This window comes from Ovis aries, chromosome 11, assembly GCF_016772045.2.
Source record: "Ovis aries strain OAR_USU_Benz2616 breed Rambouillet chromosome 11, ARS-UI_Ramb_v3.0, whole genome shotgun sequence".
NCBI lineage: Eukaryota > Metazoa > Chordata > Mammalia > Artiodactyla > Bovidae > Ovis > Ovis aries.
Genome location: NC_056064.1, coordinates 59,796,844 through 59,819,875, shown reverse-complemented (window position 1 = coordinate 59,819,875; position 23,032 = coordinate 59,796,844). Strand labels below are relative to the sequence as shown.

The 23,032-nt window shown below is 46.7% G+C and overlaps 2 protein-coding genes across 11 annotated transcripts in view; both read left to right on the top strand.

The window, feature by feature from the left end:
• KCNJ16 (potassium inwardly rectifying channel subfamily J member 16) overlaps positions 1-9,781 on the top strand; it is a 68,945-nt gene extending 59,164 nt beyond the window's left edge. For 3 of the 5 annotated variants that reach the window (XM_042256465.2, XM_042256464.1, XM_042256467.1), the window contains exon 2: positions 6,679-9,781. In XM_042256465.2, coding sequence (XP_042112399.1) covers positions 6,778-8,040 — 1,263 coding nt within the window. In that variant the 5' untranslated portion in view covers positions 6,679-6,777 and the 3' untranslated portion in view covers positions 8,041-9,781. Of the gene's footprint in view, positions 1-5,751; positions 5,905-6,678 lie in introns of all 5 variants that reach the window. The other 2 variants (XM_027974007.2, XM_042256466.1) reach the window with 2 other exon arrangements.
• Positions 9,782-14,151: 4,370 nt separating this feature from the next.
• The window catches only part of KCNJ2 (potassium inwardly rectifying channel subfamily J member 2), a 37,298-nt gene continuing 28,417 nt past the window's right edge, over positions 14,152-23,032 (top strand). For all 6 annotated transcript variants that reach the window (XR_009595423.1, XR_006061336.2, XR_009595425.1 and 3 more), the window contains exon 1: positions 14,152-15,993. The gene's annotated coding sequence lies outside the window, so the exon portion shown is untranslated. The remainder of the gene's footprint in view (positions 15,994-23,032) is intronic.

Sequence of the window (23,032 nt, the reverse complement as noted above, 5' to 3'; positions counted from 1 at the left end):
TTTCTTTGGAAGGAATGATGCTAAAGCTGAAGCTCCAGTACTTTGGATACCTCATGCGAAGAGTTGACTCATTGGAAAAGACTCTGATGCTGGGAGAGATTGGGGGCAGGAGGAGAAGGGGACAACCGAGGATGAGATGGCTGGATGGCATCACTGACTCGATGGACGTGAGCCTGAGTGAACTCCGGGAGATGGTGATGGACAGGGAGGCCTGGCGTGCTGTGACTCATGGGGTCGCAAAGAGTTGGACACGACTGAGCGACTGAACCGAACTGAACTGAATAGTTGTGAACCGATGCTTCTGAATGGTGGTATTGGAGAAGGTGCTTGAGAGTCCCTTGGACTGCAAGGAGATCCAGCCAGTCCATCCTAAAGGAGATCAGTCCTGGGTGTTCACTGGAAGGAGTGATGCTGAAGCTGAAACTCCAATGCTTTGGCCATCTGATGTGAAGAGCTGACTCATTTGAAAAGACCCTGATGCTGGGAAAGACTGAGGGCAGGAGGAGAAGCGGACAAGAGAGTATGAGATGGTTGGATGGCATCACTGACTCAATGGGCATGCGTTTGAGCAAGCTCTGGGAGTTGGTGATGGACAGAGGAAACTGGCAGGCTACAGTTCATGGGGTCACAACGAGTCAGACATGACTGAGTGACTGAACTGAACTGAATAGTTGTGAAAGATTAAAGGAAATGACTCGGCCCCTAGGGTTTTGGGGAAGTGGCGGAAGAAAAGAGAAATATGGCCCAGGTGGCTTGGCGGTAGGAAGCAGTGACGACATCCGTCTCTTGGGGGCCATGCGTTGTCTGCCTTGCTGTTGTTTACTTGCTCAGTCGTGTCTTTGCGACCCCGTGGACCGCAGCCCGCCAGGCTCCTCTGTCCATGGGATTCTCCAGGCAAGAATACTGGAGTGGGTTGCCATTTCCTCCTCCAGGGATCTTTCCAACTCAGGGATGGACCCCAAGTCTCCTGCATTGCAGGCAGATTCTCTACCGTCTGAGCCATGAGGGAAGCCCAAAGGAAAAGTGGGCTGAAAAAAGGATCTCCAGATAAAGCTAATAGCGATATCATCAGGGTTGGATTTTGCATGTACCCAGCATCTCCCTTCTCAGCTTCTCCTTAAGTTTGCTGATAACCTATTATAACATATGTTATAATATATGTATTTATATATTTAATATATATATTTAACATGTATGTTATCAGTGAACTTAAGGAGATGCTGAGTATGAAACCGCCTCTATTCAGCATAAAACTTTGTAAATTGATTCAGAAAGAGAAGCTGTAAGATTCCATCTGGGAAGAGGTAAAATCCATGGTTATTGAGAAGCTGGACCGGGGTTGGGGGGTAGGGGGAGGAGAGGAGAGGGAACAGAGGCGGAATGGAAGCTCGATATGTAGCCACGGCTACTCTGGGGGGGTGAGAGAGCAGCTGAGAAGGAACCATGAAATGGTGTGGGTTTGTCAACATGGGAGACACTGAAATCAGGCAGACAGGGGGTACGTGGAGGAGGAGGAGCAGCATCTTGCAGGCAGTGGGTGAAGCAGACATTCAGTGACTGAGTGTCAGGCCCTCCTAAGAGCATCTGAGTGTCTTATTGATGATTCCAGGCAAGGTCAGGCTCAGGCTTAATTCCAAGACAAGAAGTTGTGGGATAGATTTTGTGCAAAATAGCTTCTTGGGTTCTCTCCTAACTCATTAACATCTTTCTTTCTTGCCTCTTCACCAACCAGAGCCCACCTACGTGCCCCTGGATCACACCTCTCCTGAACTCCCTCTCCCCGCCCCAACCCCCCCACCCCCGACTCCCACGAGCAGATCCTCAAAGACCATGACCTTCATGGAGAATCCAGGCCACCCTTTCTAATCTCTACCCTGTCAACTCTCACGTCTCCACTAAAATTCACCCCATCTAATAATTCTGCCAGGAAAGTAACTTGACTCTGGACAACTTCATGAAAGTCACTTATGTGGGAAGGAAAGTGCTTGCTCCTCTCAAAGGCCACAGATGTGAACAAGTGAATTTTATCGAAGATATTTTAGACTTTTATTGGTTCTGCCTCTCCAATTATACGGATATGATTACTGTTGCTATTCATATATTTATATTAAGTAGATGCTAGTGACTGGATCAAATTTTATTACAAAAGTGACCGAGGATTGTAAAGTCTAAGCCACTGTGTTATACACTCAATGTGCTATTGAGAAGCTTAGGCCTGAAGAACTATTTACAGAGCATTCTGCCTGGTAAACGACTGAGTTTGAGAGTATATAGCAAAATGGCAGAACTGCTTCAAAACTGGTGAGCCTGACTGACGCGCTTCTGTGCATTGAGAATAGGGGACAGATACGCAGGCTGCTCCTTCCTTTTGCTGAAAATATTCCCTGTCATTTCTATGTGCATGCTCCGAAGCTCAGTCGAGTCCGACTCTTTGTGACCCCACGAACTGTAGCCTGCCAGGCTCCTCTCTCCATAGGATGTCCCAGGCAAGAGTCCTGGAGTGGGTCGCCATTTCCTCCTCCAGGGGATCTTCTCGACCCAGGGATGGAAGCCCCGTCTCCTGTGCCTTGGAAGGTGGATTCTTTACCACTGTGCCAACTTCTGTAGCCCATGCACTTTATTGGTAAAGGTTTCTCCCTGAATTCACACCAAGATCTGAAAAACCTGGGGCCTGACAGCAGATGTCACTAGTCAGAGCAGATCAAGGAACTTTAATGTCTTGACTTACCACAGTGAGCAAGGTTGGAGAAAAGTCGTTATCAGGGTTGGATCTCCTCACCCTTCTAACTTTTTTTCTCTCACCTATGTGTCAGCAGTTCCCTCCTAAGTTTCTTTGTAAATTGCTATGAACTTGGATGCTGTTTTCAGGGAGATCCACCCTCCTCACTGTGTGTTGCCTCCTACTCAAGCCACATCTATAAAAGAACTCCATGTCAGGATAAAGTCCATGTAACATTGAAGAGCCTTTCCTATCTCTCTCATTAATCGCCAGGCAAAGTAGTTTGAAACTGGTGTAGAAACGGGGACCTTAGATCTAGCATTTGTTTTTGAGCTTTATAGCCCACCATTTTGTAATTTCAGTGATCAAATTTCCATTTTTTTTTTTTTTAAAAGGAGTTTTGCAGGCAATGAAATGGCCACCGTTAGTTTTAGGAGACCAAGGAATAAAGCACGCAAAAAGAAAATACCGGCAGGAGCACTGCAGATAGCTTGCTGTCTTCAGTGGTTTGTTGCTCAGCTGTGTCCAACTTATTGCGACCCCATAGGTTGTGGTCCCCCAGGCTTCTCTGTTCAGGGGGTTTTCCAGGCAAGAATACTGGAGTGGGCTGCCATTTCCTCCTCCACGGTACTTTCCCGACCCAGGGATCGAACCCGAGTCTCTTGTGTCTCCTGCATTGGCAGGTGGACCCTTTACCACTAGCACACCTGGGAAGCCCTGAAAATAATTTTTCATGATGGAATTGATGGTGACAAGATGATTTTGAAAGCATTCTGGTCATTTTAAAGCCCAGTTTTAATTCTGAGGAAAACAAATGTTAACTATCGAAATGTTCAATCAGCAAACCTTATCCTCTGTTCTTTATCCATAAACTATTAGAAAAGTGCTCAAGTTAACACAACATATGAAACAAGAGACTAAAAATAAAAAACACCTACGTTGTTTCCAGCCATTTGGACAACAGGGCCTTTGTAAACATCTTAGCACATGGTGCAGGCTGAAAAATGGTAAACACTAAATACATCAGTTTGGCTACGATCTAACATTTAGCTTAAAAGAAATTTCCTTTTAGGAAATGTGTCATTTACGTGGTGGGAAAATTGAAGGATAGATGAATAAACTGTACACATTTAAACAGAATCTGAACGCTTTTCTCTGGATAAGTTGAAATGAATGATCAGGATAATAAACCACAGTAGAAGACCTGATGGTTTCGGGAACAGAATTCTCACAGCTGTTAACTTGTATCCCTGACATTGTTACATTATGCAGAAATAATTTTTCCACAGATTCACATTTGCTCACTTGTAGCTTGTATTAATTGAAACTTCATTCACCAATTAGCATACTGTGGAAGGTATTTTTAAAAAGGGCTTGTTTATAACAGTTGTTGGCACTACTGAAACTCCGAGCGATGCCAAGTAAATGCCATTTCAAAGGAAAAACTCTCTCCCTCTGGCAGCAGGAAAGAGCAGAGTGTCTCACAGCGGCTCTCAATTTACGACTCCCACGATGGGTGCAGCTCCATGGAAGGAACTGGGTTAGAAGGGAGCATGGATGAAGAGAAGAGCCCTGTCTCTGAACTGGCTTCTTAATCTGCAGTCCTGCGGGCCTCTGATGAGACTGTCGCATTCTCACGGCTCCAAGGATCAGAGGAGGGAGTAGGAACTGGCAACCGCGAATAGCTTCCTGTTTGTAAGATGTCCATGCGAGGCACATCAGACAAATCTCCACAGAACCCCGTATCCTGTGGGCAACCTTTGTGGAAATATATATATATTTTTAATTTAAATGTATTTTTAATTGGAGGATAACTGCTTTGCAATATTGTGTTGGTTTCAGCCGTATCTCAGCATGAATTGGCCGTAGGTACATACATGACTCTCCTTCCGGAACTCCCCTCCCACCTCCAGCCCCAGCTCACCCTCTAGGTTGTCACAAGGCATGGGGTATCTTACCTTCAACATTTCAGGATGTGTTTGCTCAGCCATGGGCCATATCCTGAAAGTATGTGGCTGTCTCCCCAAAATGCAGGTGAAGAGCTGACCAAAGACACGTGACTAGTCAAGGCAGATCTGAAGGCTGATGGATCAAGCGGCCAGAAGCAGACGGATGGATGGGGAGAACTTGGACATGCCTCCCAGGACATTTTGGCTGTAGACAGAGTGTCCGTCCTCACAATGGGCCACCAGACAAAGTGCTTATTGTAAAGTGGGCCTGGTCCCTGGAGAAGAAGAAAAATGATGCCTGTTGACTTGGGAGGTGGGGGGTGGATTAACTCGTTCCTCCCTTCCATAGTGGATAAATACTTGGTGATTAATCTCTTTGGTTGGTTTCCAGGTGGAGGTGTCTCAATGTCTAGAATAGTATTTATTCCTGTGAAATTTTTTATGCAGTCCAGCAACAGGATCCTCTAGTGCAACGTCTCCCCCTTCCTCCACTCTCCCTTACCTGGCACAGGTAGATGATGTGGAAAACAGGTTCTAGAAACTCCTGAACATTAGCCCTGGGCCCCAGGGACTTGGCGTTTTTGGCAGAGAAATAACTAAAGACCATTCAATATTGAATTATCCAAACTTACTTTCAGACTTGAGCTGGAAAGCCGTTGACCTATATTGAAGATGCTGAAAGCAATAATAACTGTATGTATCAATATAACTTGATCTTTTAAAGACCGAATGAATTTGGAGGGAGGAAAACGCCTTTGCTCAGGCAGGGGTGTGAAAACCTTAGGAACACTGTGAAGAGCCGGGGGAGAGGGCCCAACCACGGCACGCTCCCTTTAAGAGGGAAGCAAGAGGAGCGGCCTTGGCAAATCTTCGGCTTCTATTCAGAAAGAGAAGAGCTTCCAGTGTCAGAGGAAAAAAGGAAAGAAAGACAGTAGAAGAAAAAAAAAAAAAAAGGATGGATGTTTTGAAACAAAGGCAGGAGCAATTTTATACTTTATTGAAAGCTTACCTGGGAGTGGTTTTAACTTCTCCAGGGTTAAGAAAGTTTTTTTTTTTTTTTTTTTTTTCTCCTCTCAAAACTAGAGGAGGAGCTAGGGTAAAGGAGTTGAGTCTGAAATAGCATCCTTGTCAGTTCTGTTCTGTCCTGGGAAGTACACAAGGAAGAAATACCTCCGTGGAAGAGAGAGGAGGCTGCATACGCAGAAGGCAAGGGACCGTCTATGATACAAGCTGTATGTAAGTTACGTTGTAACAGTAGCATAGAAACCCCTCTTTTCTTAAGTTACTTTTTACTGGAGCACAGTTGCTTCACATTGCGGTGTTAGATTCTACTGGCCAGCAGAAGGAATCAGTCACAGGTGTACACATATCCTCTCCCTTCTGGCTGCCTTCCCCCTCAGGTCACTACAGTGCATTGGGCAGAGTTCCCTGTGCTATACAATGTGATCATCAGCTATCTATTTCATAATATTTTATACACCATAGCAATTGCCTATATGCGTCAACCCGAGTCTCCCAATTCCTCCCTGCTCACCAACCTTTGGAACATAGAAACTCTTAATTGCCTCCTTTTTCTAAGGAAAACCATCTGACTTAAACAGAAAGCCTCTAAGATGGCTGGACAAATACCTGAATTCTATTTTGCCTTTTTACATTACAGATTGTTTTCTAAATGTCCTCCGGCCAGAAGCGTCTACAAAATGAAGACAAATTTTTTTCTTTTTTTAACGTTGGGTCAGCAGAGGCCGTGAGGCCTCATTTGGGATAATCACAGTGTTTGCTGAAGCCTTATGCATATATAAAAATGTTATTTTCTCTAATTGCATATTTTGGTCCTGTAATGACTGAGCTGGATTCTAAACTGAAATGAGTGATCGATACTTAATGTCTCTGCCGTTCAGATGAAGTCTGAGCTGTTTCAGACGGCATCAAATTGCTTCGAATTGGGCCAATTGCTCTAAAGACGGAAATTGAAAGCTAAAGAAGCGTGTGGAATTTTCTGTTTTTCAGATTTGAAGTGAAAAAACCCAAGCTCGCAAATAGCCGCGCTCCTAGGACCCTTGCTTCCCCAGCGGTCGCCCGGATACACCCCCAAGGGCACTGGAGAGCATGAGCTACTACGGCAGCAGCTACCCCATCGTCAGCGTGGACCCCAAGCGCCCGGGGTACGCCCCGGAGCACCTTCTGGCCAAGAAGCGCAGAGCGAGGAGGCGCCTGCTGCACAAGGACGGCAGCTGCAACGTGTACTTCAGGCACATTTCCGGGGAGTGGGGCAGCTACGTGGCGGACATCTTCACCACGCTCGTGGACACCAAGTGGCGCCACATGTTCGTGATCTTCTCGCTGTCCTACGTCCTCTCCTGGCTGACCTTCGGCCTGGTCTTCTGGCTCATAGCCTTCCAGCACGGCGACCTGCAGGACGGCGGCCCGGACGCCGCACCCTGCGTGGACAACGTCCGCTCCTTCACCGCGGCGTTCCTCTTCTCCCTGGAGACCCAGACCACCATCGGCTACGGCTACCGCTGCGTCACCGAGGAGTGCCCGCTGGCCGTGCTCGCGGTCATCCTGCAGTCCGTGCTGAGCTGCGTCATCAACACCTTCATCATCGGCGCGGCCCTGGCCAAGATGGCCACGGCCCGGAAGCGGGCGCAGACCATCCGGTTCAGCTCCTTCGCGCTGGTGGGCATGCGCGACGGCAGGCTCTGCCTCATGTGGCGCATCGGGGACTTCCGCCCCAACCACGTGGTGGAGGGCACGGTGCGCGCGCAGCTGCTGCGCTACGCGGAGGACGGCGAGGGCCGCGTGACCATGCTCTTCAAGGACCTGCGGCTGCTCAACGACCAGATCATCCTCGTCACCCCCGTGACCGTCGTGCACGAGATCGACCGCGACAGCCCCCTCTACGCGCTCGACCGGAAGGCCGTGGCCAGGGACAACTTTGAGATCCTGGTGACGTTCATCTACACCGGGGACTCCACCGGGACGTCCCACCAGTCCCGGAGCTCGTACGTCCCCCGGGAAATCCTCTGGGGCCACAGGTTTCACGACGTCCTGGAAGTGAAGCGGAAGTACTACAAAGTGAACTGCCTGCAGTTCGAGGGCAGCGCGGAGGTCTACGCCCCCTTCTGCAGCGCCAAGCAGCTCGACTGGAAAGACCAGCAGCTCCACGGCGTGGAGAAGGCCCCGCCCGCGCGAGCATCTGCCCCGCCCGACGCCAAGGTCAGAAGAAGGTCGTTCAGCGCCGTGGCCATTGTCAGCAGCTCGGAAAACCCAGAGGAGACCACCCCCTCTGCCCCCGAGGAATGTAAGGAAGCCCCGTACCAGAAGGCCCTGCTGACTTTAAATAGGATTTCCGTGGAATCCCAAATGTAGTCCTGAATCTTAACTGTGACGGCTACCTACCACCCAGCGTTTCTTTCTCTCTAGCCAATCACCATAAGGCAAGTAGTTATATATAAACAGAGCTTTTGAAGAATGTGACACCTATCTTTGATGGTGATGAAAGATAAATAGAGCAGGTTAAGCTTGATAAAAGATATCTGAACATTACATTATATACAATTGTTTAATTTTTTTTTTTGGCTAGCAACTATTGTATTTAGGGAGGCTACCAAGAAGCCTAATTGATTAATTTAAATTTCATCTCTTTTAATTATTCCATACACTTGTATTATCAGTTGGAAGTATACTATTTCAGTAATAAGGAACCAAGATAGGCTACAAGGACAAATAATAATAGAGAGTAGAAAGGAAAATAGCACGGACCATAAAATGTTAAACATATCCAAATTGATAGTGTAATGAGCTGCCTATAAAAACCGTATGTCTTACAATCAAGATGTGCAAGGAGCGCCTTCAGAAACTTGTGGCGTTGAGCTGTTTCACTGTGAACTCCCCCGACCCGTTTGAGTCATCGTGTTTACCCCTCCCAGGGTCTTGGTATCAGCTGGCAGAGAATGTGTCTATAAGAAGTAACCTATCACCAAATTCTGACGGGCCTATGTGCCACTTGCCAGGGAATGATCAAAGAGGGCTAGCAGTTACTATTTATCTCATCCGTAAAGCAGAAGAAACGTTGGCATTACTTTTCAGAGAGAGATTTCTCTCGCAAACGCCCTGGGTGATTGACTCTAAGGAGTGGCTCTACGTGGAAGAGCAGAAGTAAGGCAACCACGAGTCTTGTCAGGTCGGTGACGAGGGGGCTTCTTCCACCCACCTGCACCCACCTTCTCTGAGGACAGGAGGACAGACTGGGAGCGCAGAGGTGGGGTGAAGAGTTGGAGAGCCATAAACAGTCTCAGACTCTCCGAGAGAAAGCATGTCCCGGTATCTTGAAAGACTGGAGCTCTGGTTACACATGGGATAGGGCCTTTTTTATGTTTATTTTTTGGGCAGTTGGGTGGGGCGTTAGGAGGTGGAGAGACTGTGAGGAGATAAGTCTGTATTTTTGCCTACGAGCAATTATGTATATTTTCTATCTCGGTCACTTTAGAAAGCAGAAACAACTTAAACTCTGGATTTTAAGAGACCCTTCCTTGGAACTTGGAACCGTCATTAAATGAAGGATTTTGTGAAATATAATTAAGGTGAATCACCTTAATTTTGAATGCACATTTTGAAGCAGATCAGCTAAGTGCTTCGGAATTGCTTAAATTGTAGGGCAGGAGATAAATGTGTACACTCTATTTCCATGTTAAGAGATGTTGATCATGATTACTTTAAACACAAACCTGATCACCTAGGAATGAAGAGTCACTCTAAGCTTTATCAACTGAAGAATTATCAGCTACCTTCAGAATTATCTGTGTGATTTTTTTCCATTGTTGCTAAGCTGACATTAAATATATGCCACAGTTCTCTTTTTGTTTATTTTATATAAATATAAATATGTATACACATAGTTTTTGCTTTTTTCTGGAAAACTCCCCCCTCTCTGTAAATTAAAGCACTTAAGTAAATTTTACTGAATCAGAGTACCAGATTACCAATGGAAGTAAAATATATGGGTACATAAGCTATTTTTCTTTTGTTTTCTTTTCCTCCCTCCCTTCCTTCTCTCCTTTTCCTCCTTCTTTCTTTTGCCTATGAGCAATAAAGTCATTTTATAAATGCACGCATGCAAATCTTTTATTCCTGCTGTTGTATGGATAGATCTCTGAAGGTCACAGGTTGCAAAATTGTCCTGGAGCTTGATGTCAGAGAGCAAAATCATGCAATTTATTTTTCTCATCTTGCTTCAGAAATGCAAAATCCATTTCTTAAATTGCACATGCCCTATCGAGTTGGATTTCAGAGTGGCAATTACTCAGCCAAATTAGAGTACTGCCATCTACCAAGTAGAAAACCATCTCCAAAACAATGAGCAGACTTGCCCCTCTCCCCCTTTATAGCTTGCTTCACACCAGGCTAGTTCCGTTCACTTTACTTTCTGGATGCTGCCTGCCCTGATTTTGCATGGATGTCCAATAAATACATTCTGTCCAGCAAACCCTCTTACCCAGATTAGATGTATTAATATGACCAGCATCCTGTGTAATACATATCTCTCATTTTCTGTTTAGATTGATAACACACTTTAATGCCCCAATGAGTTGCTGCTACTGCTGCTAAGTCGCTTCAGTCATGTCTGACTCTGTGCTACCCCGTGGACTGCAGCCTACCTGGCTCCTCCGTCCATGGGATTTTCCAGGCAAGAGTACTAGAGTGGGTTGCCATTGCCTTCTCCTGTAGCCCGAATGAGTTACTTTATCATAAAGATCTTAAAGTTTACGATCTTTATCATAAAGCCCCAATAAGTTACTTTATGATAAAGATCTTAAAATTGTGTAAAAAGTGTGTGCCTAGGCTGGTGGGAACTCTGTGGATGTGGTCAGCACTGGGACAAGGCACCAAACATGAGATTCCTGTTCCTTCGAATTAGGATGTGTGCAGAATTAGAAACCATTTTTATGGATTTCTAACAGCTTGCAGAACAGCTCTATTCAAATGAACGGTTAAGTGCTCCTGTAAGCATGAAAGAAATCAGTCTTCAAAATAGCATTTCTAGTTTGAAACACTCTGTCAATGATGAGAATTTTCTTTTTTCTGGCATGCCTCTTCCCCTAAAAAAAATGACATTATTCAGTAGACCTAATTAGACAGAAAATAGATCATGGCATCAAGGCTCTGCTGTCGTATGCATCTCAGCCTGGGAGGAGGGAACACAGGAGGAGAGAAAGAAAAGCTCTTTCCTGTACCGCCGACTAGGTGCTTTCTGCAGATGCGCTTAATCCCCACACAAAAACAGTGGGGTGGGTATTTTCAATTTCTACATCATCAAATATCTCATTCTTGACTACTTCTTGACTGACAAATTCCTAACTGGGATAACCAAGTGCCTAGGTTAAAACAAAATTCCAACTGCGTTTCCCAGTCTCTCTTGCAGTCGAGGGTGGGATGGAGGGCGTGCTTCTGTGACGTAGTTCTGGTTCCTGAGAGGTCAGCAGGACTCTCTGATTGTGACCTTTGAGAAAGCTCACTGGGACTTCCCTGGCCATCCAGTGGTCAGGACTTTGCCTTCCAGCACAGGGTTCTGCAGGTTCAATCCCTGGTCAGGGAGAGTCAAGGCCAAAAAAAGAAATAAATAAACTTAAAAAAGATGCACTATTGTCACAAATTCAATAAAAACTTAAAAATGGTCCACATCAAAAGAAAATCTTAAAAAAACACAGATAGCTTTTCGCCTGTGTCTGTCTTAGCTGTCAAGTGCCCTGTCTCCCTCGTGCATTCATCCTCCTCACCCGGACCTCAGTCGTGGTAGCTGGCGCTCCTGTAGCCGTCTCCTGAGCATGAGGATCAGGGATATTCCTTACAAGGGAAACTGGCCAAGTAGGAAAGCGTGTGAGCCTAGATAGCACACCTCCGGACTTGTGTAGAGATGACAATAAATGCAATTTCTGAGAGTAATTTTAAAGGAAATCAACCTTTAATATTCGCTGGAAAGACAGACGCTGAAGCTGAAGCTCCAACACTTTGGTCACCTGATTTAAAGAGTCAACTCATTGGAAAAGACCCTAGTGCTGGGAAAGATTGGAGGCAGGAGGAGGAGGGGGCGACAGAGGATGAGATGGTTAGATGGCATCACTGACCTGATGGACATGAGTTTGAGCAAGCTCCGGGAGATAGTGAAGGATAGGGAAGCCTGGTGTGCTGCAGTCCATGGGGTCACAAAAAGTCGGGTACAGCTGAGTGACTGAATGACTATGCAACTCAGAGTAAGCCACAGATCTAGAGGGACGGGCTTCCCTGGTGACGCAGATGGTAAAGAGTCTGCCTGCAATGCAGGATACCTGGGTTCCATCCCAGGTCAGGAAGATGTCCCGGAGAAGGAAATGGCAACCGACTCTAGTGTTCTTGCCTGGAGCATTCCATAGACACAGGAGCCTGGCGGGTTACAGTTTATGGGGTCGCAAAGAGTTGGACATGACTGAGCAACTCACACGAGAGGGAATTCTCCAGGAAGCAAAGGCTCGGAAGGAAAAATAAATCGGATGTACAAGTTACATCCAACTTGAACTTGGAGATGACCTTTGATGGAGTGGGTCTCTGTGGAAACCACAGATTTTCTGGAAGGGTTGAGGAAACGCCACTATGATTGTTAAACAAATACAGAAGGATTGTTCTGGGCCTGGGATGCCCCGGAGACACCGAGGACTAAGTGACCTCGATGGGAGAGTGAGCCTGGCTCTGGTGGGCTGCCCTTCCTCCCCTTCTGCCCCTCCTGCAGATTAGGTTCTGCGTTTGAATGGGGCCCTCACTAGGGCTGTTGAAATCTATGGAGACCCAGGCTGGCAAGTGCTGTGCAGCTTGGGCAGAAAAGCAAAATTCCCCCAAGGCCGTGTTTAAGAATCCTCGGCAAAAACAAACGAGAACCTCTGTATAGCGTAGGAAGCTCCCCTTACTGCTCTGCAGTGACCCGAACAGGAAAGCGGTCCAAAAGGGACGGGATATATGGATCTAGACATGTGTGTGTGTAGATATGGGTATAGTTGATTCATTTTGCTGTGCAGTAGAAACTAACACGGCTTTGTAAAGCAATGGTACACCAATGCAAATTTAATTTAAAAAAGAGCTCCTGGCAAGGTCAGACTGCATAAATTCATCTACATGAACTCTAAGTATATATACCAAGAAACCCAGACCCTGGTTTTAAATATTTTATTTCGTTTCTTCAGAGTTGGCCAGGATATGTGTCAAGCAGATTCGCTGGACCACTCTTATTTAAATGATTAGGCACTCATTCTATTCAGTTTAAAATATTCTACTAGTTCCATCTATTATAAGCACTGATTGTTCTGTTTCAAATGTTCTGCAAGACATGCAGAAACACCTGGGCTTTTTTTTGTTTGTTTTAAACTTTTAATTTTGATTAGGGTATAGCCAATTAACAATAGTGATAGTTTCAGGTGGACAGTGAAGGGACTCAGCCATGCATACACGTATAGCCCTTCTCCCCCAAGCTCCCCTCCCATCCAGGCTGCCACATAACAGAGCAGAGTTCCCTGTGCTGGACAGCTGGTCCCTGTTGGTTCTGCATTTTAAACAGAGCAGTGTGTCCATGTCCATCCCAAACTCCCTAACTATCCTTTATCCCCAGCAACCATAAGCTCCTTCTCTAATTCTAAGTCAGCTCATTTGTATCATTTCTAGATTCTGCACATAAGGGGTGTCAGATGACACTTCTTCTCCATCTGACTTCACGCAGTAGGATGATCTCTAGGTCCATCCATGTTGCTGAAAATGGCATTATTTCATTCTTTCCAGTGGCTGAGCGATTGTCTGTACGACGTCTTATTTATCCATTCGTCTGTCAATGGATATTTAGGTTTCTTCCGTGTCTCGGCTGTTGTACAGCGCTGCATTGAACACTGGGGTATGTGTACCTTTTTGGATCATGTTTTTCTCTGGATATATGCCCAGGAGTCCCCAGAACTTTTTTAAAAGGAAGCTTCACCTGTGGACTTTTGGAATCCCCGCCTCTACACCTGGGGCACTCTAAATCACACGGTATTAGCTGTTCAGTCCTGTCCGACTCTTTACAACCCCATGGACTGTAGCCTGCCAGGCTCCTCTGTCCGTGGGATTCTCCAGGCAAAAATACTGGAGTGGGTTGCCATTTCCTCTTCCAGGGGATCTTCCCGACCCAGGGATTGAACCCAGGTGTCCTGCATTGCAGGCGGATTCTTTACCATCTGAGCCACCAGGGAAGCCGGCTAAATCACAAAACCCTGCCCCAATCCTACACTGGCTGTGACCAACCTCTTTCTGTCCTTTTACTTTCACTTTTAAGGGAACGGGATGCAAACCCTTGGGTCCTACACACAGAAGGCAGGGAGGAATCACACAGCCCGACAGCCGAGGCAGCAGGGAGGCGCTTGGCAAATTCTCTGTGAAGGCCTCCGGGGAGGGCAGAGCTTTAAAAATAAAAGTTAGTAACTGGGACGCAGTTCAGATCCAAGTGTGGGCAGAGTGCAAGCCCGGCGGCCTCCGGGGACGCTCTCCCAAAGAGACGACATCTTCCTGCAGCTCGGACACCATCGTTTGCCTGCATCCCTGCATCGCTTCGGAAGCTTTTCTGCAGTAAGAGAAACCCCATGTCGGAGAGAATTCGCAGGCTCCTTTTTCACGGCTATTAGTTTACTAAAGCAACTTCATGCAGTCCTCTGAGGGCGGTGTGGTTGGGTCATGAGATCTGGCTGGGGGCAAACAACGTCTTGCTCCATCAGGTCGCCCCGGTTCCTTTCCTCCGGGGATATCCAGGCTTGCGGTCTGGGATCTTTTGTGCCAAGTCGGGAGACTTAAGTCAACATGGCTGAATATTTCAAAGTTTCAATAGACTCTGAGTTGCTGAGCACCTACCAGGGAACATTTAAAGTTAAATAAACGCTTGCTGTTTGGTCTCACTGATCCACTTCATTTGCTAAATACTGCAAAGTAAAAGAACAGTGGATCTAGAGGCTGTCTGTTATCCCAAGAAAAAGCCGCTGGACTGAGATTGAGAGGCTTCTCAATAATTAAGGTAACCCGAGCTGGGTGATCTCTGCTGTCAAGCTCTTGATGGAAGCTCTGGAGAGTTTGCCGGCCACAGAGAGACAGGTTAATCATTTAAAGTTTTCAGCAAGCCCGGTGGATGAAAACCCAAACAGATAGATTAAGTCTTGCTAAATTACGCAGCCAAAGAATGCTTTTCCCTCTGTTCTCTCATTTACCGCTGGGGCCTATAAAAGCTTCTTAATCACGAGCTGAGTAACTTGAAACAGAAACAGTCCCCAGAGGTTCAGACGCTGCAAAAACGTCTTTACAGAGACTGATCAGAAAGCTTCCAATTTCCACGTAAAGTACTTGAGTCACGTGCGCTGCACACTGTGGTTCAAGGCTCCTTATTTGAATTAGAAGCACGTGTTGGAGATCAGTCATTCACTGCGCACTGTGCTGCTCGTTGCTTGCATCTGATACCAGCTTGCCTGGGAAGGCAGGCTGGCCACGGGGCAGGGCTAAGGCAAGAGGGGAGCCTCTGCCAGCCACTGCCGATTCCAGACTCAAGGGCTTCTAAGATACTAGAGGGACCTCAGCTTATCGAGTCAGTATCCATCTTACGTAGGAGGAAAAGTTAAGTTCTCTTATAGAGATGAAACCATGGAAGCACAGCCGAAAAAAAACCCGCAAATACCGAGGACCAGTGCCCTCCACAATCCTCAGAGGCGATGGTTGGTCCTGATGCTGCTGGAGGCTGAGACATTTCCTTCTGTAATCATTCAACCGGAGAAGCAATCCTTTTGCTATCTCTGTTTAATGTTGATGTTGTTGTAGGTCACGTCCAACTCTTTGTGACCCCACGCACTATAGCCCACCAGGTTCCTGTATCCATGGGGTTCTCCAGGCAAGAAGACTGGAGTGGGTTGCCATTCCTCCTCCAGGGGATCTTCCCGACCCAGGGATCCAACCTGGGTCTCCTGCATTGTAGGCTGATGCTTCACCATCTGAGCCACCAGGGAAGCCCTCAGGTCTGAAAGTGAACTATTATAACCCAGATAAGCCTCCGTGAATTGAACTTGGAGAAACTTGGTCTGTGATGGGCTGGTGGGCGCCGGGAATGTGCAGAGCCCCCAGGGAACTGGCAACCACACTTCAGGTGCCAGGCAGGTGTTCTTCTCTAAGCTGTGACATCCTGTGTGGGGGATCATGGACTTCCAATCAGATGGACGTGGGCTCAGAGTCCAGGTGTACCCCGTGCCGCCTCTGTGAACTTGGGTAACTCCCTCTTTGTCGCTGAGCCTCCCTTTCTCCGTGAGTATAAACAGATATGATGCTACTGACCTTGTGGGGTAGCTGTGAACAATTTATCAGGATCCTCACACACACATACCCTGATAACCTCTTCACGTGTGTGTGTGTGTGTGTGCATGTGTGTTCAAAGACACACACATGCACACAACTCTGTGGCTTATAGGAGTTGCTCGGTCAACGGATATTCTGTTTTTCTCCACATACATCCCTCACAGGAGCATGTTTCAAAGGCACTTGAAAGTGAAAGCATTGTTGGCTGTGAGATTATGCTGTTTTAGTAAGGATCACAAAATAATTTTTTCCCTAAATATTCATGCTTTCATTGTGACGTGTAGGTTGATGGCTGAGGTCAGCTTTCTGAATGTGTTCTCTTCCACCTCCCCACAGTAATTGGTTTTAGTCCCATCACTGCCACTAACAAAGCTGTGCAATTTAGGGAGATTACTCAACCTCCCTGGTTCACTGTTTCCAGACATTTCTCGTTTGAAGTTTGCTTTATATTTTTTCATCATTCTTTGAAGCCACAAGACATGATGATTGTCCCCTCACTCTACTTTTACCCTTGATTTTTTGTTTGTTTGTTTCTTGGGGGTTTTTATGCTTTTTTCATTGATGTGTGTATTTGACTACAATTATTTCTATTTTATAATTGCTGAACTATCTCAGTTTAAAAATTGAGAAAAATTCCTCATTCATGTTATTTTCTGCTTCTTTTCAAATCTTTCCTTAATGACTAGCTATGATGTAATTGAATATTCTTCATGATAATCAATAACTCGTTAACAATAGTAATATCTGTTGAACTTAGTTTGCGGATCTCACATTACTGTACTTTTTAAAACTGGACTTACTTGAAATGGCAAAAGTTCAGGCATTTAAAATGACACATCTGAATTCATAAAAAAATGAAATATTGCTTTTGCAATTACAAAGGCCGGAAGTGAGTAGTGGCATAAAAAACGTAGTCACTAAAATAGAGCACTGTGATTCTGATGAGGGCAGCCTGAATTTATAACTGACAAAGGGCATCAAATATGCTACTGAGTTTCGAGATGCTAAATGCTTGATTGATGGAAGCTGGGGGCAGCGTTCCCCAAGGATGCTGTCGGCCCTTTGTGTTATTATTCAGAGGCGCATCTGCAGACCGGTGACTTGTGCAGTGAATGACCTGGGCGGCTGCACCTGGATAGCCTGAGTTTCATTTCCATGTGGGGAAAAGTGGCTGCTTTTTTCAATATGCTCCCAATGAGTACATAGCTCCCCAGTCGTCTTCTGGTCCCTGAGCTCTGAGGAGAGATGGTCTAATCTCAGTTCCAATTATAAAATCAACGGACAGCACATTGCAGTGTTTTGGAGTTTCTTTCCAGCATTCCATCTGGCGTGGAACCCAGAGAGATAGCAGTTTATGAAGAGCAAATCTGGACCCCAACTGTAAACCAAAGTTTCCAAAATGGCTTTTTCATTCTTACATTATAAATAAACATCAGAGTCGGCATGAAAGACTAAACCCTTGAGAGCTGCATTAGACTCATCAAACAGCATAAGGCATGGTTTATCCGTCTCCAGAAATGTAACTTGCTACTATCCAGGCTGCCAGGTTTTGTTTTTTTTTAAAGTTACTTCTTCTTTGTTTTAAATTTTATTTATTTGTTTATTTTTGGCCGTGCTGGGTCTTAGTTGCTCCACGGGCTTTCCTCTAGCTGTGATGAGAGGGGGCTCCTCTCTAGTTGTGGTGGTGGGCTTCTCGCTGCGGTGGCCCCTCTTGTTGCAGAGCACGGGCTCTGGGGCTCTCAGGCTTCAGTACTTATGGCACGTGGGCTCAGTAGTTTGGCTCCCGGCCTCAAGAGCACAGGCTCAGTACTTACAGCGCGCAAGCTTGGTTGCTCCGTGGCATCTGCGATCTTCCCAAATCAGGGACCGAATCCGGGTCCCCTGAATTGGCAGGCGGAGTCTTTACCGCTGAGCTGCCAGGGAAACCCAGCTGTCTCAGTCAACAAAGGGTCTGCATACCTACTTGTGCAAACTGGGGACTCCTAGGGTTGGGGATTGGAAGAAAGCAAAATATCCGATTGTGGCAGGCAGAGGGAAGAAGGTTAAAAACAGAAACAAAAGCTCCTTCTCGTTTCACCAGAGGCTAGGGCCATGTGTTGGTCTTGAGGCACATAGTAATGATAATGATAACTGCGGCGTTAATAATAGCAATTATGTCACAGCCTCCAGTAATTGCCGCTCTACCAGGAGGCTGAGGGTTTTTGGTCCCCACTGCGCCACCTTGTGGTGGCAAGAGGACCCATGCTTTTTCCCGAGAAGTAAATCCGTTGCGCGTTGATTTCCCCCCACGGCTAAGGGATGACATTTGGAAGCGTAGCTTGGGAAGCACGTTGCCAGTGAAGCCTAGAAACAAAATCTCATGGGCATCGCTCAAGTCAAGCATCGCACAGGCGTAAAAGGAACAAATTTAACAGTGGTCTAAGGATGAGTTCCCCGGGCCAGGTTTTCCCTCTGCTATCTAGGCATGGATTTTACAAACTAGATGAAATCAGGGTTCATTTAGATGTCATTCTCAATTTACGAATACAGACCTGGAAGTCTGGGTCATCTCCATGGAGAATCTAACAAATAATTTAGCACTCTATTTATAGCATGAGACAGTAGCCAGCCATTTAGGGATCAATGACCAATACTGTATTAGTATACCTGGAAACGTTTTTAAGAAACTTGGTTTTAGTAAAATGAGTACAGATTTGCTTTTATACATACATACATACATACATATATATATATATATATAAAATCAGAGATTTGCTGTGTAAATAGATATCTCATCTCAACTTTTTATGCATTTCAAAAAGTTGTGATATTGATTTAAAGGATTTTTCCGTTTTCTGAATTCCATGTGAGGCCGCATCCGGATGTGAGAAATAGTTACTGCCTTCTCACACAGCGACTAAGCGATGCATCTTGTCCTCAGTTCGGGTGTGGACTGGCCACGGTTCCTCGTTGTTAGCGCTTGCTTTAAGCATGCAGTGTTTTATCAGGGACGAAGGGAGCAGAACAAAGTGGAGCTCCAGCCATCCTCTCACCGTAAACAGCGTGTGTGTGGAGAGTGAGAGAGCGGAGCAGACTCAGAGCATCCGCAGATGCGGAACGGAGTGGAGCAGGCGCGCCGCCCTGCTCTCGAGGGCTCCCAGCCCCTCCATCCCTCCCTCGGCCGGCCTCCTCCTCTCTGCGTCTGTGAACTTCTCTGTCTCCATCTCTCGTCGTCTGGGCCTCTCCTCCCGGTCTTCCTGGGCATCTCTTGTCTCACTCTCTAATTCACATACCTGAGACCTAGAAGGGGGGCGGGTCTGGCATCGAAGCCCAGCTCGCTGGGTCACTAGCAGGGCGCCCGCTGGCCAACTTCAGCCACCCCTCAGCCTCCCAGGGGACCTGCTCCCAGGACCCCCCGGCTGCCAAAACCAACCGACGCTCAAGCTCCTCACATCACAGAGCAGAGCACGGGCCGCCCTCCACCTCCGTGGACCCCACGTCCCCTCGCGTACCCTGAGGACGGGCTGCCCCTGTGGGTGTGGAAACAGCAGGCACAAAGGCAGACGGTGCTCAGGCTCAGACACAGTTTCTTTATCTGTGGAAGGGCCATGAGAGTTCTCGCCTCGTCCAGGTGTAGGGACAACTAAGCGGTGGGTTCCATGCAAAGGCACTCAGACAGTAGCACACAGGGACGCTGGTGGGAGCTTGGAGGCGCCTCTATGCTCATACTCTGAATGAGGCATCTCTTCTCCGTATTCAAATCGCTGCCATTGAAAGACACTGCAATGCTGCCTCATTCAGGAGTGTAAAGACACCACGAATTAGAGATGCACCTCATAGAAGTTTAAAACTGTCTATCCATCCATCTCTCTGTCCCATCTCTCTCTCTCTATCATCTATCAATCATCCACGTAGCTATCTGTCCATCCATCTATCAGTTCTGTCTAGTGATCGATCCGTCTACCTATCTGTCTACTTTCCAGGTCTAGAATTATTGCAGCCAGTGAGATAAGAGTTTTCAGTCACAGTACCTGATTTTTCTGAAAGTCATTAATTCATGGCTTCCCACATTGAGTGTTTATCTTGTGTCTGGTCATTCACAGGCACTGTGAAGGCAACTAACCAGAAAAATAATCTTGCCCTTTTGGAAGAACTACCTAGTGGGAGAAACAGGAAATAAAGAAACAATTTAAGGCCAGGCATAGTTAAGGGCCATGCAAAAAAATAAAGGTGTGTATTCCTGCAAAGACTGGGGGATGTCATTTTAGGTGGGGCCATTGGGGAAGGCATCTCAGTTGAAGCAATGTTTTCTCAGAAGCCTAGAATAGAGAAAACAATCCCAGTGGATCCCTGGGGAAATAGAATTCCAAACCAGTGCAAAAACGCTAGAGCAGAAACAAGGTTGAGAACCTGGGGATAGCAGCAAGAATGAAGAGCTCAGTTTTGCGTTCCAGATAGCTCTTTGATTCTCAGGGGGGGACAGTCGGTAGGAGGTTGTGTATCCATGAGTCTGGAGTTGGGGGAGAAGGTCAGAGCTGAGGGCATACACCCAGATGCCTCTGCGTGGATCTGTAGGGAGAGGTTCAGGCTTGCAAGAGCTCTCCCAAAGGCTGGATAGAGGGTGGGGAACAGGGTCCCAGAGCCAGGGACGCTGAAATATTGGGAGCCAGAGACACAGCGGACACCCATTCAAGGGGCATGAGAAAGAGCTGTCCAAGAGGTCTCAGAAAAGACGGAGAAGAGTGGTGACTGAAGAGCCAAGCAGAGAAAAGGAAGCGATAAGAGGCTGGCTGTGGATGCGGCTTAGACCCCAGGGGTGAGAGGACAGAGTCGCCCCCGGACTTGAGCACCTGCCTGGAGTCAACACCTGACTCGAGGAGGTTCAGCAGAGAACAAGGGGTGAGAGATGAAGGACCGCACTGGAAAAATCTTGATGGAAAGGGGAGAAGGTCAGGGGGAGAGTCAATGCTGGAGGGAAAGGCAGGGTCAAGGCAAGCTTTCCGCTGTGTCTTTCTTCCTTTTGTTTGCGGGAGGTCGTTGAGCATGTTTACGAGCAGATGGGAAGGATCTTGTAGAGAGGAAAAAACAGATGATGTAGGAGAGAGAGGAGATAATTAAAGAATTGGAGTCCTTGACTAGATGGGAAGAGAGTGGCAGCTAGACTACAGGTGGAGGGCGGGCGGCTCGGGAACCAGAGGCACAGGCTGGGAGGCCACGAATCCAGGTCCAGGGGCGGGGCGGGCTTCACGCTCGGCCAGAGGGAGCGGCTGATGGCAAAGACATCCTCTTCTCTGTTTCCCTTTATTTTCCAGGGTGATGGCAAGCCAGAAGATCAGATGAAAGGGAAAGTTATTAGAGATTTGAGTGGAGATCAAAAATCAATACTCTGGCCACCTGATGCGAAGAGCTGACTCTTTTGAAAAAAAAACCCTGGTGCTGGGAAAGATTGAGGGCAGGAGGAGAAGGGGACAACAGAGGATGAGATGGTTGGATGGCATCACTGACTCAATGGGCCTGAGTTTGAATAAACTCCGGGAGCTGGTGATGGACAGGGAAGCCTGTTTTATGGCAGTCAATGGGGTCGTAAAGAGTCAGACAGGACTGCACAACTGAACTGAGCTGAATTGAGAAAATCCTCATCTCATACACCACCGGTGTGAATGGACTAGGAAAATAGAATAGGATTGAGAGTGGCCCCAAAGTCCCTTCTAAGGTTCAGTTCAGTTCAGTTCAGTCGCTCAGTCGTGTCCGACTCTTTGTGACCCCATGAATCGCAGCACACCAGGCCTCCCTGTCCATCACCAACTCCCAGAGTTCACTCAAACTCAAATCCATTGAGTCGGTGATGCCATCCAGCCATCTCATCCTCTATTGTCCCTTCTCCTCCTGCCCTCAATTCCTCCCAGCACCAGAATCTTTTCCAATGAGTCAACTCTTCACGTGAGGTGGCCAAAGTACTGGAGCTTCAGCCTCAGCATCAGTCCTTCCAAAGAACACCCAAGACTGATCTCCTTTAGAATGGACTGGTTGGATCTCCTTGCAGTCCATGGGACTCTCAAGAGTCTTCTCCAACACCACAGTTCAAATGCATCAATTCTTTGGTGCTCAGCCTTCTTCACAGTCCAACTCTCACATCCATACATGACCACAGGAAAAACCATAGCCTTGACTAGACGGACCTTTGTTGGCAAAGTAATATCTCTGCTTTTCAATATGCTGTCTAGGTTGGTCATAACTTTCCTTCCAAGGAGTAAGCGTCTTTTAATTTCATGGCTGCAATCACCATCTGCAGTGATTTTGGAGCCCCCCAAAATAAAGTCTGACACTGTTTCCACTGTTTCCCTGTTTATTCCCATGAAGTGATGGGACCGGATGCCATGATCTTCGATTTCTGAATGTTGAGCTTTAAGCCAACTTTTTCACTCTCCTCTTTCACTCTCATCAAGAGGCTTTTTAGTTCCTCTTCACTTTCTGCCATAAGGCTGGTGTCATCTGCATATCTGTTTTCATTGATATTTCTCCTGCCAATCTTGATTCCAGCTTGTGCTTCTTCCAGCCCAGTGTTTCTCATGATGTACTCTCCATATAAGTTAAATAAGCAGGGTGACAATATACAACCTTGATGTCCTCCTTTTCCTATTTGGAACCAGTCTGTTGTTCCATGTCCAGTTCTAACTATTGCTTCCTGACCTGCATATAGGTTTCTCAAGAGGCTGGTCAGGTGGTCTGGTATTCCCATCTCTTTCAGAATGTTCCACAGTTTATTGTGATCCACACAGTCAAAAGCTTTGATATAGTCAATAAAGCAGAAATAGATGTTTTTCTGGAAATCTCTTCCTTTTCCCATGATCCAGTGGATGTTGGCAATTTGATCTTTGGTTCCTCTGCCCTTTCTAAAACCAGCTTGAATATCTGGAAGTTGACGGTTCACGTACCGCTGAAGCCTGGCTTGGAGAATTTTGAGCATTACTTTACTAGCGTGTGAGATGAGTGCAATTGTGCGGTAGTT